We start from the raw sequence: 19878 nt of genomic DNA on the forward strand, positions 1-19878 counted from the left end.
TTAGCAATAATAACAATAATAATATTAATGTAAATAATATTTAAACTATTTTTCATCATCATTAACATTTCCTATGCACTGTTTTGTTTAATTAAATTTTAGTTGCGTTACACCAATGGAAAAGTGTGTGCATCAGTGACTAAACTAAGACTATGAGTCTCTGTTGTACAATTTGAAGAGAAAACCTTTTTGGTCCTTTTGGGATGAATGATAACTGTTTCTCACACTATCACAAAATTTAATCCTTTCACACAAAATGATGTACTTTCGCTTTATGTTGATCAAACTGCCGCTTTGTGTGGACATTAGTAATTCATACCTACCAACCCCGTGTATTCGATATTTTAGATTCTTAATTGATGAAAAGACTTGTTTTATTTCTCTGAAACATTTGAGCGGAAGTTGTGCATGTGATTGTGTCCCGCTTGACACACGTGTTTCTCAGCGCGAGCAGGACTTGCCAGAGAAGAGACCGGTGCGGGGCTGTTTCATCTCTCTGTCCGGGTTTGTTACTATCGGCGCCTTTCTGGGGAGCGCTCCTTCAGACAAAGTACCCACCTCGTACACACAGACAGCAAGATGGAGATAGAGAAGGAAATGAAGAAGGTAAGTTGTCCCGTCCCGTGGAGTCTCCTCTTTCCATGTGAAAACAGCTGGGAACGCCCTGAAAGGTGCGCCGAGCACCGAGCAGGTGGCGACAAAACCCCGCCGTACTGATCCAATGGGTTACGATTCATTTAGTTAGGAGGCGTTTCTGATTCAAATTTTGAGACTGGAACAAATTAAAATTCTTACTCAAATACACCTAACACCACTTTGTAGTAATTTCTCTTAGTTTAAATGTCATTTTTAAAATCGTACAGCTAAGTTCACAGAGTTAGAAAGCAACTTTCTAAGTTGTCAGAAAGCAGTTACTTTCTCTTCCTTCTCAACTTGCTCGTGAGGGAACTAACTGCGTCACCGGCGGCGAGTTTACAGATCACTTCAACTTGCTTTCCTGTTTGTGTGGATGAAAACAACATTTTAAAGGCTTAAAAAGGTCACTAAAGTAAATTAACCCGTTTGTTAAAGACATGTTTTCATTTGAAGCTATTGAACTTCTTCACATTTCCCCAATGTTATAAGTACAACAGACAAAGTAAACTCCAGTACAGTTCGTTTTAGGTTGGAAGGCAAATATTGCACAATTTTAAAGTAAATCGGAAAAAAAGTGAAAAAATTATGTTTTACAAATAAAATTAAATGTATTTGGCATTTCTATTTATTGTGTAGCCTCCAGAATAAAATCTAAATGTTGCAGTACCTTCGGAAGTCATCTGATTTGTGTGTAATTTGCCAGTGTGAATCCACCTGTTCTGTGAAGGTTTCAGAGGTTTGTTAGAAAACATTGGTGAAAGCAGCTTTATCAAGACAAAGAGGACAAAAACTAGCGGAGACGTTTGTAGCCGAGTTAGGTTGTAAAGTGCTTTCCTGTTTTGTCTGTTTTAGGGAGCAATTATCAGAGAAAATTAACATTAATCAGAGAAACAGTCTTGTTGTAACTCTTGTGAATGACAGTAAAGTAAAGTTAGATGTGCTGTTCAGGCAGCTGTATTTCATAGTTGAAATACAGCCATTAAACTGTCAGTTATATTTTACCACAAGCCACGTATAGGACACATGCATTTCCAACATAACGATGAGAAAAAACAATAAATATTACTCATACTTGTGTTACTCCAGAGTACTATAAACCTGGCGGGTCACCAGGCTTCACTTGGCCCCCCACCAGACTGCCATTTATTTTAAATAGTTTGTTTAGATTTATAGTTGACCCATGGAATTTGGTGAAAGAGGCTGCACACCATTTGTGCCGCCCCTCCACCTGGTCATTGACTCCACACACTGTAGTTTTCAAATTATGATGTCTGCTTGTGCACCTTTGAATCTTTGTAATATTTTATTAACAGAAAAACCAAAAACATTGTGGGCTGCTGAGAGACTTCCTAGTGCCCCTACCACCAGATTTAGCATTCTGTTAATGAAGTATTTACTCCATGCAAAAAAAAACAACTTAAAAAAAAACAAAAATAAAACGCAGCTAAAATCTTCAGTTATCTATGTTTTAAAAATGTATTGATTCTGCACTTTTTTTAGCCAAATTATTAAGAGCCATTGTGGAAGGTCCAAAGAGCCACAGTCTTCAGACCCCTGATCTGGAAATGCAGTTGAATAATTTACATTACTGTATATTTATATGCTAAATAGGTCAGTTAAATACCAGACTTGAATCTAAGTGAGAATTTGCTGCATGACTTGAATATTGAGATCCAATCAGACTGAGCTTGAGATGGTTTGGAAATATGAGGAAATATTATAGTATCAGTATCGGCCGATATTAACTGTAAAATTTAGTATTGGACATCGATCATTCCGTCAAAATAAGTCGGCGATATAAAAGTTGTTGTTTTTATATGACAAACCAGGGACAATGATGCCTGCAGCACAACGTCAAATTTGCTGATGTTGTGCTGTGCAAGTTGAAAATCTTGCATCATTTTCAGCTTCCTTCTTACCATTTGCATTTGGCAGCAGGCCAAATTGACAAAGATAATACAGTATTTTAATTCCACAGTAGGGGAAGTCATATAGTTTCAGTAAAACGGTATAGGAAGAAAAATATTGGTATTATTTCTGTTGTCGGCCAAATTAGTTTTATTACATCGGCATATTGGATATCGACCAAAAGTCCAATATTGTGCATCGGCATAATTACATCGGCATATTGGATATCGACCAAAAGTCCAATATTGTGCATCCCTAAATGAAACTAGTTTGAATACACAGAAACCATATGAAGTAGTTTGAGTATTAAACTCAGCTACACAAGTATTCCCAGTTCTTATTCCACATGTTGTGTGGGTGTGTGTTGGGATTTCATGTGATTGAGCAACATAAAGAAGCACAGCAATGTCAAGTGGAAAGAAAAAGAGACAATATTTTCAAATTTCTTACACATAAAAACTTGAGAATGTGGGACTCATGACGATGGGGGTGAACCATGGGTCATTTTTCTGCAGAAGTTGCTTTGTTGGAGGAACAGTGACTCATCTGCAGCAGTATAAACTGTACCAGTGACCCTCAGTTATACACTGTCATTATTTCTACTGTAGGTGGAGTAAATCATTTCTAGAGTGAATCACCCTGTGAGTCTAGCCTCCTGCAGAGTCACTCATTAAACAAAGCAACAAAGCAGATGAATACACACCCTTCCAACAGCTACTCATTTTCACTGTGCTCAGATAAATATTTAGACCACCACATGTTTTGATCCGTTAGCTTGGTGCTCTGCAAGTTTTGCTTGGATCTGAAGTTCATGGGTACAATTCAGTCTCTCTTAGATCCAGTGGTCTGTTTGACAGTTTTAAATCTAATTGCAGTTTCTGAAGCTGTTGCTTGAACTCTCCCATGAGGAGGAAGCCATTGCTGCAAACAGTCTCTTGTCTGCATTCCTCACCAGCAAGTGTCTTTTGGGTCAAAACATGCCTTTTGACAGCAGGGGTGCCTGCTGGGCTCCCATGAGGCTTTGAGCTTCATTGAATAGTTACCCATATATGGAAATAAACAGCAGTAATGGGCTAAGGTGGATATGACCATTGGCTGACACACATGTTTTAAAAGAAAAACAGATGTAAGAGTAGAGATGGCCTAAAGGGATAAAAGTTCAGATTGTTTTTCTTCAGTCGGGTTGAGATCTTTTCTTTTTCTTTGGCTGCAAACATCCTGTCACTTCCTGAGGTAGATCAAAGACCCTAGAGTCTGGAGGAAAGGGGGGAAATTTAACTGATAAAGTTATCAGTCTGTAGCAGGTCTGTTCATTAATGTAAGGCTCATGATCAACAGTTGTTTAGGTCAAAAAGGACGCTACCAACTCGAGCTCTGCAGAGTTGCCTCTCTCTTCCAGGATCAGCACCTTGTGTTCATTTCCAGAAACAATACTCCCAAGAGTCCACTCCCAACCTTCAGTAGACACTTTTTCCACGTCGTCTCAAAATACCTCTCTGAAATATAAATCATCGTCCTCTATCATGAGGGGGAATGCAATTTAAAATCTTACTAGCTATGTCAGAAATGTGTTCATTTTGGAATCTGTGTCCAGTAAAAACTTATTCAGAATCATTTTAAATTCACCTAATATCAAATGAAGTCTAAATATTAATGGTGTTTGTTTTTCTTCTCTTTTCCAGGTGACTCTCGGCCATGAGTTTGGCGCTGGAGCAGCGTGCTTAAAATGCAAGGACAAATGCGAGGGATTCGAGCTGCACTTCTGGAGGTTTGCACAATCTGTTTGTTGACAGTGATGCATGACGAGAGCAAGAACAGTGAGCAGAGGAGTTTAATGTCCTGCTTTCTCACTGAATCACAATTTGATCTCTGACCAAATTTGACTGATTCCCATTTTCATTTAAAAGCTAACTGGTTAAATCATTTTTGCTTCATTATTTGGGTTAGAAACAGAAATGATGTTGAACCTTGTGTGTGAAACAGTCACTGCAAAACGAGGTTATACTCAATGTTGGTGTAAACCTGTAAGACACAGCAGAATTACTTTTCTCTGTCTAATAATACTAAATATTTTGACATAAATATCAGGGGTTTTTTTGTCACGCTTTTTTTCCCACCATCATCATGTTGACCCCAGCACCGTCTTTAAACTTTTGTATTTTTGACACTGTGCCCAAATATTTTATCAGCAAGCAGAGTTTGACTTCATGAGGTAAGATGGCTGGGTGTCTGTGCTTTGCTGTAACGCGTTCACTTTCCTCTTATCTGTTTATCTCGTTTTTCATTTGTCTGAATGAACAACCAACATGACTCGATTGAAAATAGTTTCGACTCTTTTAATCTCTGTGTTGTTCAGAGTTGGCTTTCCAAGATCTTATTAATGTAGAAAATGTCTGACGTTGAGCCTTCTTCTCTTCCACACAGAAGAGTGTTGTTTGTTAGCTTGAATAGTTGATGTCTAATTATGGCATGTTCACTGAATTTTTTATTTTCTGAGCGTCTGGTCCACACCAGTCGACCTAAAAGTCTTCCCCTTCTGGTCATATGTTTTTTTTTTTGTTTTGCTTTTAATTGTTTATAGTAGGGCTGAAACGATTCCTCGAATGATTCGAGTACCTCGATTACTAAAATTCCTCGAGGAAAATTTACCTGCCTCGAAGCTTCGTTAATTTATGTTTTATTAGTTAGCGCACCGTGTTCCGGCCGGGACTTCATTTACGTTGCGCGGAGCTCTCACTTCCGCCTCTGAGTTGTTGACAAAAGCTAAGTCTCAGCGGCATAAAGTCCAATCTTCAAGATTGGCCCGTGGGGATTTTATTGATTGATGATAATGCCCGACTTTTTATCGTTTTTGGGGAACCAATAAGCATCCTTAAAATGACTGGGGGAATGCCTGGAGTACGGCAGCATTTCTCCTCCGGGGCTGCTGGTTGAAAGCGAACGGCGGGAAGAGCGCTGAGGTGAGCGGATAGCCTGAACAGGGCGGGCGGCTGAGTAGCTGATGCTTACCGTGTAAATGTAGCTTTACCGACGAACCGCACAATAAATTTCATATCCCGGTCTGAAGAAACGGGTGGCGGAGCGCATCGTACATGGCTGGTAGATGAGTTTCTGAGTGTGACCAGTGAAGGTGTCGTAAATATCCCGTATTGCTTCCCCCCGTGTTCGTCCCCCGGTCTAACGGTTCGTCAGTCCTCTGGTCTATTTCCTCCCCTCCACCCCATCTTACGTTCGTTCATTCGCCCTCTCCTCCCACTCCAGGCGGCATTTCCCGTATTTTCAAACCCAAAGCGTGACAGGTTAGGTGGCAAGGTGAGTTTAATTAATCTATTAAACTCACTGAAGATGAATACATAAACTAAAAGCTGGATTGTAGACATTTTTTATAAGCATATTTGTGAGCCTGCCTCTTTGTTATTAAATTCAATATAATTTCAGATTTTTCTATAACTTTTCTTCTGGTTAACTTAGAAAGTGAGCTATTATTGTTACAGGTTAGTTTTCTAAACTACAAAAAAGCAACTGTTAGGGATGCTCAAATATGAAAAATTGGACTGATATTGATATCTGATAGTAACACCGGTATTATGCCAGATTTACCAATATTTCATTTTATAATTTTTTTTATCCGATTACTCGATTAATCGTAAGAATAATCGATAGATTACTCGATTACTAAAATATTCCTTTACAACAGCCCTAGTTTATAGCATACACTAATTGAACTAGGCAGTTGATGCATGAAACACAATTTTGTTTTTATACAAAGCATAGTCGTAAAGACTCTGTTCATATGTGGTTCACTTTCAGTCATGAATGCAAATCAACTCACTTATTGTCTGCACTTAAAGTGGGAAATGGGAATTTATGACAGACATCTTTCCAACGATTCTATGGTCACTCAGTAGTATAGTGCTGCATATTTCACCATGGCTTAATAAATGTAATAAAAGGAAAACAAAAGGCTTTATTCACAGAGTCGGTGTGATGTCATTCCTCCTTGGTTTAATTAAAATGCTCTGGCAGCAGCAGGAGTTCACAACCTGATTGTGTCCCGTTGCTATGGAGATCAGACACCCCTCAGAGATTTATGTCGTCTTAGTTTAGCTTTAACAAAAGTGACGGCTTTGGTGTAAATTTCGAACTCCGGAAAACAGCTTGGTTTGGGTTTTTGTATAAAACTACAAATCAGCCACAGTAAGAGGTTAAAAACGGCCCTCCAGGCTGCTAGCTGGGACTTGACTGTGCAGACTATTAAAGTCAGTCATTCCCAAGGAGTGAGACCACTGCTCATAAAACTGTAGCACTCCTGGCTGGATCACCAAACTTTGTCGTCAGAAAAACTATTGACTTGTGGCATACTTCTCACAGCAACTAGAGCTACTTTTCTTGAGTCACAAGACTCATCAAGTTAGAATGTTTGTTCTTTTTTTTGGCTCCTTTCTCGTCAAACTGTTTAAAAAGCTACCGCAGTTCAAGTTGATATATTATTCCTCTTTACAGCTAAAGTTTGGTATGTTCAAGCTCAAGCATGCCTAGTCATAAATGATGTCAGACAAGCATGAAGATGTCTGTGTTGAGGCTTGTTAAAGGGGCTGTGATTTGAACAATATCACAGGAGTTGATGCTTATAAACTGTTTAAATAGACACTAATAGAGTAAAGTTAGCCGTTTCAAAAGTCCAAGAAATATGCTTTTCTATATTTTAGAAGTAAAATAAACTTAATTACTGGGGGAAAATACACTTGTTTGTTCTGCAGCCTCATTTCAAATTAGCATCATAAGATTTTCCATATTATCTCAAGTGAAACATGTGAGAAAACCCTGAAGTGTAGTATGAAGGCGTCAGAACCCAAACTGTCAACGCGCAGTTGGCACGTGATTTTGGGATGTTCATATTCACACACAATTTTAAATAATCTAGAAACTGAAATTAACAAAAACAATAGTTTGATTACCTTGGTCAAACACGTAAAATAAGCTGCAGTAAACCTTTCAAATGGTTCAGAAAGTGCAATTAGGAATTCTAAATATAATGTACAATAAAGCATGAAATCACTTCGAGCACACAGCATTAAATTGAATAGGTTTGCCCTTAGAAATTGGGCACATTATCACTTCACACCCTGTCTAGAATTTTTTTTCAATATCAGGACTGATACAGATCTGTGCATCTCTAATTACTATAGTAGTTATTTAGGGAAGAATCAGAACTCTACACAATACCTCACCGTGTCAGATATACGTTCCTCAAAATTATCCATGTCTCTTATAAAAACCTAATTTCTATCTGGTTGCATTTCCACATAAAACACAGCAACAATTTTGTGATCAGTTATACAACACTTCACAAAGATCATTGTTGAAATAGTTCAACCCAGGCTAGGTGTCGAGTTCATAAGGCAAATGTCTCTCTGCGAATAAAATGATGCAGTTTTTGTCACCCATCAATGAAAGCCGACTGCAGCACTTTGAAGTGTGTGGGAGCCTTTAACGTGACGAGACACTCTCTCATTTTCTTGTGCAGGAAAATTTGTAGGAACTGTAAGTGCGGCCTTGCAGAACACGACGTGTCGATGAACTCGGAGGAGAACAAGAAGGTTGGCAAGCTGTTTGAAGACACCAAGTACACAGGCCTTATAGCCAAACTGAAAACAGATGGCATCCCCAGCTACCAGGGCAACATGGTGACCATCACTCTGCCCAGCCCCACCACTGCTTACACAGTGCCCCCTATGGTTTCCTCTGCAATGGTACCTCCTTCCCCGACAGCGGCGTATGCACAGCCTGCTGTGACCTCTCCAGGGCCGGTGCCCATCGGCTCTCCAGCACAAGCTCAGGGGAAGCCTCTGGTTCTGTCCACAAACGTCACCGTCACTCCAGTCAAGGCTAACAAGGTGCCGGTTACTGCTAACGTTACAGCGGCCAATGCGGTTCCAGTCCCCAAAGATGTTCCAATGAGATCCGTCACCTATGAGTGGGCACCACCAGTGGCCAACAAGCATCTGGTAAGACTTTGAATCATTCATTAACTTTCTCTGTTTAGATTCATGGTGTCAGTTTCAGAAAAGTCTTTCTATCGGCCTCTAAAGAAACTTGAACCCATTTTTCAGAAAGGTAGGAAACCTCTTCAATTACAGCAAATAATCCATCTAGCCATTCTAAAATGGTTTGCAGACCAGATTTTACTAAAAGCGGTAAATAAAGTGGTTCCTCATTAAAGTGTCTTTTCTTCATCTGGCTTGGAGGTATTCCTTTTGAAGTTAAATGACGTGTCAGTTCATTTTGAGCAACACCATAAAAAGTTAGTAGTGGTCACTGGGACTATGTCAGAGTCAGACTTGGAGGAATTTTTTAAAATGGTGTTTTTGGTTTGGAGGGTTGGTTCAGAATTTAGCTTTTACAGCACAACAGCGACACTCTGTGGTCTCTTGAGGTATTACTGTGCTTCTTTCACTACAGTGCAGGAAAACAGTTTTTGAGGTGATGAATAAATTCGTACTGACAGATCACAATTCCCAGTCTCCAGAATTCTGAATCGAATCAAAATGCTCAAAAATTGATTTTAGTCAGTTGAATTTTTTTTTAATTGTATTTTGAATATTTCTTTTACATTTTTTTCATAGCCAGGCAGCTAAGCTGATCTGATACTAATAATTTCAGTTAAATAATTTTATGCACAAATCTGTTTTTGTTTAAGTAAAAATTAGGAATTTTATAACATATAAAACTTTATAGAATTGTTTTCAATAAATGCTCTGTTTACACTGTCTTTTTCCTCTCGTCAGTTACATAATTTAAACAGAATCTCTCAGCTGTATGAATACTAAAAATTAATTTTTGATTTATAAATTGTTTCAGAATGTAATCATGTCCTTGTATAATATAGTTTGTATACAAATTGGATTTGAATCACTGAAATATTCACATCTCTAATCAGCTGTTCAAACATATTTGACTATGCTCAATAAACAGTGTTTCCCCTCTGCTGGGTCTGTTTATTTTATATATTTTCTCTCTATGTGTAAATTTCTTACAAAACTTAGGTTGAAAGTCACCTCTTTCTAGTTTGGGTCCTAAATGTTTTGCCCTATTTATGTCTGGAAGTGTGTTATTTACAAATATTTTAAAATATTTCGATAAAATATAATGACTGTTCTTACCAGTTGTCTTTGTTTAGACTAGAGTTGTATTTGAAAGAGCCATGTTGTGATTTTCTGTGTCCTGCAAGGCAGAACAGTTTCTCTAGAGTCTCTCTGATTGGTTCTTTCATTTTTTTCTCCCAGCTCTGTCTTCTAATCATCCCTCTTTAAACATTTTGGACTTGAACTAGATTTGAATTCTCTCTCCTCCGTCAGGCAGTGCGCTACATTGAACTGCTCCCTCCTGAGAAGCGTCCGGTTGCCGGGACGCAGGGGGCCGCTTACCGCCGGCACCAGATGGATCGTCAGCTGCCTGAGCACGACCAGGACCCGTCCAAGTGCCACGAGCTGAGCCCTGCGGAGGTGAAGCAGATGCAGCAGTACGTCCGTAAATGCAAGGACGAGGCCTTGGGCGTCGGAGATGTTCTGCTGCCTGAAGAGATGGCTCAGATTCAGGCAGGTGGAGCAGGTGCAGCAGCGGCTGGATCTGGAGGTACACCGGGGAGGGCTGGGTTTGGTCCCGGAGCAGCTGGTGTTGGAGGGGCTGGAAACGTACCAGGTGTTGGAGCTGGTGGTGCCAATTCTGCACCAGTTCTTACGGGTTCTGGTGTTGGTGGATTTGGACCTGCCGGAGCCGGAGCCGGAGCTGGAGCTGGAGCTGGAGCCGGAGCCGGAGCCGGAGCCGGAGCTGGAGTCGGAGTCGGAGTCGGAGCTGGATCCACTCCAGGGTCAGGGACTGATCAGTCTGCTGGTCTGAGACCAGCCAGAGGGTCACTGGGTACCGCTGCCACTGCTGGAGCCATCAACTCCGGACTGCCACAGAATAACTTTGTAAGAAATTTGTTTTTTAAAATTTCCCTCACTCATAGAGCAGTGTCATACCTACACCTGTTACGGTAATAAATGACCTGGGCGATAAATTGTCCCAGACGTTATTCCAATAAACAATAATGTTGTTTTGAGACCATTTTTAAGTAATGTCACTGTATAATAATACAAGAAAATATTCTGAAAGATCAATAAACTTTAAATTTTAATTAAAATTTAACACTGGAACAGGAAGTCAAATTTAAATACCCAAAATAATAATAATAATAAAAAAACAGTAGAAACAACAAAATCTCAAAAGTCTCTGTAAAAAAAAAAAAAAAAAAAAAATGTCCATCAAAAAAGGGTGTATTTGAGACCAAAATAGCAGATTGAAGACTTTTATCTTCCAGTTTTTGGAAGAAAAACAGTAAATTATGAAAATGTAAATCATTGATTTTGTTTTAATTTGTCATACTTTTTGTGACAGGCCCAGTCATGCCTCAAATTATCCAAGATAAAAATATTTCCTACAAATTAAAGGCTTACTTTGGTCTTTTGACTAACCTTTCATCTTATGACGGAAAGATGTTTGTTAAATGGTATGAAAATATCTTACCAGTCAAATTCAGGATGTTATGATTTCCAAAGGTAGATGCTCTATAACAGGCATTTTGGTTAAAAAAATACTTCTAAGTTTAATTAGTGTAATTGTTCCAACTTGTTTCAAGTATTATAACACAAAACATATGTTGATGTAAAATGGATACCTTTTTAAAATTTAATTTAGCATAAATAAAAAAAATACACAGAAGTCAAATAACTCTGGATAAAATGCAGTGGTGTAAAACTATTACTTTGACATTTTATCATGTCATCACTTTAACTTAAGCAAGAATATATTATTGTTATTATTATTATTATTATTATTATTATTATTACTGTTGCTGCTAGCAGCTATTCTATTTCAGCAATTTCTGACTCTTGAATTAACACTCATCTTATGTTCTACAGTACAAGCCTACACAGCCTTTGCACAGTTTTTCCACAGTGTGATCAGTACATGTAATACTAGAGAATACTGATGTTATTCCCAGATTGAACACTAGGGGGAGCTGTGACTCTGCCTGTGACTCAGCCTTCCCAGTTCTCTGTGCAGGACTGGTGATGGTAATCACAGCATCATCATGGACAGTCGGTCAGAACCTCATGGTTCCACAAGCTCAGCTGGGCAATTTGTGCTCATCTTACTGCTGCACCCATAAGAGGCACAATGTTTAAATAACAGTCATAGCAGTATTGATTAGAATAAGCATACTTCCTTTTTTTTCTGGATGTAAACATATTATAGAGGGATGTCCAAGGAGCGGTCTGTGGGCCATTTGTGACCTTAGAATGATTTTGTGTGGTCTGTGACCAGAATTCAAGAAGGGTACATATACGACCCTCCCTTCTAGTCAGATGGTGCAGATGGAAATATTTTTAAGTGTAAAATGTTCGATACAGCACAACGTGCTTGTCTTTTATTAGATGTGTTTTTAGCTTTAATTTATTTTTGCATTTCTGATTAAATAAAAAGTGGAAGAAGGAGATCTTTTAATTATACAGTTTTGGTAAAACAATTTGACAATGCTGCTCTCCAGGATCATGAGATTATTTTTAAACTGTTTTCTGCCTCCTTTGAATTGCCTGGATTTATTCATTTTGATCTGAACCCTAAAAAAAGTCAAAAAAAAATTCTTTGTGTAATATTTTAGATTTATTCAAGTTATAGTTGACTAACTAGTTGACTAACTAATGAAGTCATGCAGGACTCCCTGTTTGACTACTTACATCTTTAAGGAAATGCATTTCTTTTCACAAAGTTAAAAGATTTGTTATGTTAACTAATGCTACTTTTTGAACTAAAGCTACTTTTTGAAATAAATAAACTTGTTCATCTGTTTATTTCAGTTTGATTTGAATAGGCTTTTTTGTTAAAAGCCAAAACTCATAGATAGGAAGAGTAAGTCTGATCTATTTTTACATCTTGTCTCACCCTCAAAGAGAAAAACTACAATTAAATCTGATTTGATTAATTTTCTGAGATAAAATGTCAGTTTTGTCTGTTTTTTCTTTAACAAAGTAAAAGGTCATTGATGAAAATAGAATGTTCTCATTCACATAAATAACACTGACTTTAGTTTGCTAGGAAGCTCAATTAAGTTACTAAGCAAATAAATTCATGCTTGTTTCAGTAAATTATGTCTTGCATTTAAATTCTAATAAATTAAAATACAGCGCAGAGCTAAACTCACAAAGCTCCTGTGAGTTTAACTTACAGGAGCTTTGAAATATTTCCTTTTCACTCTGCTACATCACCTTGACAACTGTTTTTCTCTCCTTTTCAAGTCGTGCCATCACTGTAAGAAGCCCATGCTGCTGGGCGAGCCAGCCGTCTATGCCGAGCGGGCCGGCTACGACAAACTGTGGCACCCGGCGTGCTTTGTGTGCTGCACCTGCAGTGAACTGCTAGTAGACATGATTTACTTCTGGAAGAAAGGCAAGATGTACTGTGGACGTCACTATGGAGACAGCGAGAAGCCCCGATGTGGCGGCTGTGATGAGGTGATGACAACCAGTCGATCTTAGTCTGGAAACGTACATGTTTGCTTAAAAAGGAGCTGACACCTGTGTGTGTGTGTGTGTGTGTCCACAGCTGATCTTCAGTAATGAATACACCCAGGCGGAGGGACAGAACTGGCATCTGAAGCATTTCTGCTGTTTCGACTGTGACTGCATCCTGGCTGGAGAGACTTATGTGATGGAGAACGACAAGCCCATCTGCAAACCCTGCTACATGAAAAACTACGCTGTTGTGAGTCTGACTTTGTTCCAGGAGACATTGTCATTTTTAACCTGGAACACACACATACACACACACACAGACCTGGGGAATTGTGGGAAGTTTTAGTCAGTGGCTGCTCTAACAATCCACTGCAAGACTTCAGAACATGTTTTGTGTTTTTTATGGTGGGTTATTTGAAGATATTATCTAGATCAGATGGTTAATTAAATAAAATTGGTTTGTAGTAGAGACCAGAGGAAACAGCTTTTTTAAGTGGAGCCTTATTCATAGTCTTTCTACTATCTTTAAACGACTCCAATCTCTCTCCTTGTGACTGAAGCACTGTTTTATAAACCTTTTAACTGGCTGTAACATTTACATTAAATGACTATTTAAAGGGGCAGTATTATGTAGAATAGACTTTTTTAGCTTTACATCATGTTATAATGTTATTTTGTTAATATAAATATACCGAGGGTGTTGCCTTGATTCTTTCATGCATGTTTGACAAATCATCTAATCTCCATGTCAACCATTCAGCTGTGCAAAATGCCTGCTTGGATCTATTTTTTTTTACTGAACTGAAAGTGCTTTATGAAGCCTGTTGTTTAAAACAGACAATCCATTATGATGGTTCCAATCAGGTTCAGCTTTAGTTAAGAGTTAAATAGAATCATGTCTTAAGGATGACCTGCAGAATTATTTGGCCTTCACGAAGCTATCAATTTGTATTTATACTGCTTGACATTTTGTTTACAAATGTAGTCACCTGTAAAGGTTTTATGTGTAAATCAGTAATGTATAAGGCAGCTGAAATAGAAAATCAATGAAAGTGTTTATCAAAGGAAAGATCACCATGACAACATCAACTCTGTGATCATCAACCGAAGCTTTTAGCACTAACAAAAACAGGAAGGTGTTAAAGTATGAAGCAGTTTAATGAACAAAACAGACTTCATGCTGTCTGCTGCCAGCGTAGCTGTTCCCACATCAGAACCCAAGTTCAGCACAATGGAAGCTCTGAGGTTTTGACTGAATTGTTTGGGTTTTATTCACTTCAGCAAATCAGAAGAGTGGCTTTTAAAAAGCACATATTGGATAATATAAACAGAATTGAGCTGATTTTATGTCACTAGATAAGACATATTGTTTTATATACTGTCGAAATATTGAAGGTAGAGCTTATACATAAAGGGAATTACCACTTCCTGTCAGGAGGGAGAAACTATTACTGTTAATAGTAACAATGATTGCCATTCTTTTTTAATACTCTTCTGCAAAGATGGAATCAACTTTAAAACTCTTTATATGATTGTGCATACAGTAATAACTGATTAAATCTCCACTATGCCTCCATGCTACACTCATTCGTAAACGTTAGGATGGGTCCTTTGCATGTGACTTAGTGATCTGACCAAATATGTGAAATATTGAAGGAGGAGGACTGGGATTTGATGTCATGATATCTTTCCTCTTCCCAGAAATGTGCCTCATGCCAGAAGGCGGTGGAGCCTGAGGCTCAGAGGGTTTCCTACGGCGAGCACCACTGGCACGCCGAGCCGGACTGCTTCAAGTGCTCTGGTTGCACCAAGTGCCTGATTGGCCAGCGCTTCATGGCAGTGAAGAACTGCCTGTTCTGCTCCGTGGAGTGCAAGAAGAAAGTCATGGCGTAGACCGTCCTATCTGTCTTCCAGAGCAGAGAGAACAACAGGGGACAGTGATGGCTTGTAGTTGGGTTAACATATTAGTGTGCCTTTTTCCTTTAATATAGAAAGCTACTGCAGCAGTGTCTTCAATTCAGGGTAAGGGGTCGGGGTTGACTTGCACTGATTTTGTTTCTAGTTTCTACTTTTTGCTAAAGTCCTGCCCATATTTTGACATATTCTACCCCCAAACGACCAGCTGTTCATTACATATGTTTACATTATCTTCCCAATTCTGAGCTAGAAAGTGGTAATAATGTAGACAATAGCATCATGTTCTGGCTCTAAGCATTACTGAACTGCCACATCTCTGATTTAGAGTGCACATGTAACATGTGTTTTTCATGTCACTCATTGTACATGTGAATGTGGTTTACAAAAACACTGCAGAATTGATTTAACACCTGTCTGCTGTCTCATCCTGCACTCCGCCTCTCACCGTAGCACTCCACATTGTGCAGATGTTTCATTGTTTGTTTTATTCTTAGACAAACCAAATGAATAAAAATTATGTAAAATCATGTATCCTGTAGCTTTAACTGACAGCAAACAGCCCTCACCTCAACAATTTGAAGAGATATTTTCTTAATCACATACTGAGAATCTAACAGAATAGAACATTCTAAAGAAATCATAGAAACTTTAAGGATTATTTTAATACTCTTTTTGACTTGGACATGTTTATGGCTCCATGTAGTATTACTGCAGTAGCCTCATTTGGATCCAAAATTCCACAGTGAACCTTTAGATACTAAAGCAGGCCCTTTGCTAAGTGGAATACAATTTTTTTAATTAAATTTTTGTCAAATAGAACCAACAATGATTTTCCATTATAACTTTAACATTAGAGGACTCATCATTCTAAGATTTACAGCAAACGTAGACTCATAACAGGCAAACAGCTCATTTCAGACAGTAGTTTTTGTCAACATACATTTTCCCTGTGCTCAGTTGAAGAATGGCCCTCATCGCCAAAGTTTGATTTTTTTCAATCATCCTTAACCACTAACATGCCCCTTACACTACAATATATCTCTTGCCTTTTCAGTGTGTACACTGGTCTATACAACTGATACTTTATCATTTGGTTTTACAAGAGAATGTGCCACTATTACCATTTATACACATATGCACCACTGATGTAAAACTAGCCCAAGAGCTGTTTAAATGTCACAGCAACAACCCAGTAATAATACCAGTACTTTAACTCATGCTACACTATGCAGACTTCCTGTCTTCACTGTCACTCACTCAAGTCAAAAGGCTGACCAACTAACACTAACCTGACCTGCTTTAGTTATAATAAACATGACACCTGAGTGAAGTTGTCAAACGTTTGTGCAGCAAAAACTTTTATTTGTGCAGCTATAATTTCAAGGATATTGTTTCCAGAGGTCATGAAATAAGATGGTCCACATTTACAAAATCAAATAAAACATGATGTCAATAACTGTGATACATGGTAGCGGCACAAATGACAATTTTCACTGCAGAAACATTTCACAGCAGTTTTGTTTAATTTGAAGAGGATCAGCACCATCTGACCACTTGAGGGCGCTCTTTATAGAGCATTAAACTTTCATTGCCAGATGCCCGGAAATTTTACACACATGGTCTCAATGCGCACGGAACATACACATTATTGGTCTGCCATAGGAGACGTAATATCTAGCTGCAATGGAAGTTGATGTCTCTCAAACGAGCGTTGTTTCTTCACGTTTAAACCCACGTAAAACAGATTTTCCGATGCGCCAACATGCAGTAAAAGTTTGACAGCAGCCTAACTGACAACTGGGAGAATGTTGACATCTCCCTGCTGGAAACGGTAGCAGTAACCATGATGGTGAGGTGGAAAAAATGTCACAATGTGGAAGCTGCGTACAATTCAAGGAAGCTCCATGTCTCAGGAGGCCATTGTCTGAAACGGCAGAAACCTAAAAGGTGCTCTGTTATTTCCCCTCTTTCAACCACAGCTTCATTGGTTGATGAGAGCGAGTCGCCTCACCAGCTCCGAGTTCAGTCTGTTGTCATTCCTTGTCGTCATCCTGCCTCCGTGTTGCTGGAAGTTCGACTGTTTTCACCATCGCTCTCTGTTTTGATCCAATAGAAGAGTTGGCTTTGATCTTGGCATAGTTATCAGCATTAGGATATGGGAAAAGGCTTTTGTGACTCTGAGATTTGCATGTGATTTGTTTTGTGCTTGAATGTTGATGAGCTGCAGTTTAATTTGCATTGTGGCTCTTCTGGAATTTGCATCATCTTTGTTCAACCACCTTTATGATCTAAAGTGGAGCCGAGTGCTGTATTGTTTCTGGAGGCTGCATAAAATGTAGCATTTCTAACATGGATTTAATCTTGGAAAAACAAAATAATCCTCCAAGTTTTCTTAACCCTCTCATGGCGAAGCGGGGGGTGGTCCCATCAGACCGTCAGTTCCCAAAACCACACAAAAATAGAAACCTTGTAGAAAGGTTTGTGAAGGGTCCCTCTGACTACATCTCTTATGACTGCAGTAGGATTACAAAAACACTCAAATCAACTTGGAGAATCTAAGTCTTCCCAGGATGCCTTTAGGGCAGCATCTCTGGAGACCCTAGCCAGTGTGGAAACAGTGAGTCAGACTTTTATGAAGACAGATAAGCTAATCTGGAATGGATTTAGTAAGTTTTTTTGGAATTTAATTTTCATTTTCTTGTGGAACAACAACAATAAACGTAAAGTCTTTCCTGATTTTATACCTGGAGCCCAGCACAGAACTTCAGAACTGAGAAACCGATCCCAAGGTATGTTTGGGTTTATGTTGCAGAAGTCCAAATGTTGCAGGAAAGTCGAGGTAACATGTTGACTCAGGCACGGGATAACTGTAAAACCTGAGAGCAGCTGCTCCTGTTACACTGAACATTAGAACAGGTATCTACTGCAGGGCATGCAGGAAGCTACTGAACATGTTTTCCCTTTTGTTCCCAAGATTTGCTAAAACATGAACAGTAATTTGGCTCTGCCTACTTTCAGGCTGGTATGTGGAGCTTTACATCACCAGGTAAAATGTTAGCGAACTACATTCAGATTAGCTGTTTTTACACCAGTTCTACTAAGATCCCAAACCATGTTGGGTAAATATGAAAACTTTTATCACAGTTGTTTGAGTCACTTATGCATGATGAACATTATTGTGATCTTTTCTTGTTTGGAAGGAAGAACATCTAAGAAGGACATTTGAATCGAGGACCTTCTTGTTGCAAAACAACAGCAGCAGTAAGAGCACCACTATGCAACCAAAGCACGACATGGTGAGCAAAAGCTTTAGAGAGATTTTTTCCTAACATTTAGCCAGTCGCATCAATTTAACTAACTCTTCTAATAAATGGTGATGAGGTTTCATGCGTGAATTTAGATGTGCTGCAGTTTAGGGCTTAGTAAATATTAAAAAACAAGAGAAACTTGAATGTGTAACAACATTCTTGGAGTGGCAGGCGACTCAAACCTCAGCTTCAGATGTCTTGGAATAACACAGGAACCACCAAGTCTAAAGTCTTTCATGAAAACTATTTAAACAAATGTTTACATATGTTTAAACATTAAAAATGTGTGCAGAACTTTGTCGATATTCTGCTAACTTCGAGAAAACACAATTTTGCAACTGCAGTGTCTCCATTAAATAAGAAACGCAATTAAAATATCCACTTCCTGTCAACTTCTTTGTCTTCTCTGTCAACATCTGCTTGTTGAGCACATTTTGGTACAACCAAAAAATCCTCCATCTCATCCAAACCCAAAATATTTTCATTAAATGTGTTATTTAGTTTCTTTTTTTTTGTGCGTTTTTTTTTTTTTTTTTTTCAAAATTGGAGTGTTTCCATAAAACAAATTTCTTTTCATAATTTCAATGTGCACAATTTTATGGTCAATGGAAATGCAGCTACTGTTGGCACACTTGGTCAATATTCTGCTATTGTTGAAAAATGCAATTTAGCAACTCCAGTGTTCCCGTTAAATAAGAAACTCAATTAAAATAGCACATTAATGAGCTTGTTAATAATAAGTTATTAAAAAACATGCCATGCCATCATCCTCCAACCATTTCCTGTCATTGTTTTCTTTGTGACGGCATCCGGTTGTTGATCATGTGATGTGAAATAAGTGTCTTCTTTGCAGTTTTGCAAGATAAACCCATTTTAATACGGTTAATAAAAACACCCCATCCTAGTGCCAAAGCTTTGTTTTTTTTTTTTTTTTTAAATTTCCCTGTTAATTTATTAAGCAAATTTATACTTGACATATCAAGTTGCGCAATTATATGGTTGATGCAAAAGCAGATATTGATAATAGCTGACAGGCTGAGTAAGAGTGGTGCAGCTGCATTGCACAAAGTGGATGGATTAATGAATGAAACTGCTTCAAAATTCTTAACCTCAAATCAACTGATAATTAAATCCTAGCTAATCAACAACCTTTTGGAATATATTGTTATATATTTTGAATTAATAGAATTGTCAAAGCTTTGACATCAACGCTAATAGGAATCTGTCAGGTCACTTCATTTTGGGAAAATTGGACTGTGTTTCCACTTACCTCTTAAGAGTTTAGGTTTATGAATGGATTCAGTCAAACCTTTGTCTTTTGTGAAGATCTGGGTGCAACTCCAGTTTGATCAATATGTCAGGAAAAAGACAAAAGCTCCTACACAGAGCAGCATTGTTGCTTTATCCACTCATCTCCTCCTTTCATCCATTACAGCCTTCTCCCTTTTCCTACAATCTGTCATGGTATCTCACACACACAAACAGACGCACACACGCACACACCCACAGAAACCACAGTAGATTAAGTCAAATTGAGATAATGTTCTTATGTT

At 38.5% G+C, this 19878-nt stretch overlaps 1 protein-coding gene across 1 annotated transcript; it reads left to right on the forward strand.

Moving 5' to 3' along the window:
* The first annotated feature begins 402 nt into the window (after positions 1 to 402).
* Positions 403 to 19237, forward strand: tes (testis derived transcript (3 LIM domains)). Its single transcript, XM_014985963.2, has 7 exons — positions 403 to 606; positions 4227 to 4312; positions 8072 to 8552; positions 9903 to 10517; positions 12885 to 13100; positions 13192 to 13350; positions 14802 to 19237. The coding sequence occupies exons 1-7, from the start codon at positions 580 to 582 to the stop codon at positions 14991 to 14993; spliced, it is 1776 nt and encodes a 591-aa protein (XP_014841449.2). The 5' UTR covers positions 403 to 579; the 3' UTR covers positions 14994 to 19237.
* Positions 19238 to 19878: the final 641 nt, after the last annotated feature.

The sequence above is a fragment of the Poecilia mexicana genome, unplaced genomic scaffold (assembly GCF_051168715.1).
Source record: "Poecilia mexicana isolate PSO_F unplaced genomic scaffold, ASM5116871v1 scaffold_6, whole genome shotgun sequence".
Taxonomy (NCBI): Eukaryota; Metazoa; Chordata; class Actinopteri; order Cyprinodontiformes; family Poeciliidae; genus Poecilia; species Poecilia mexicana.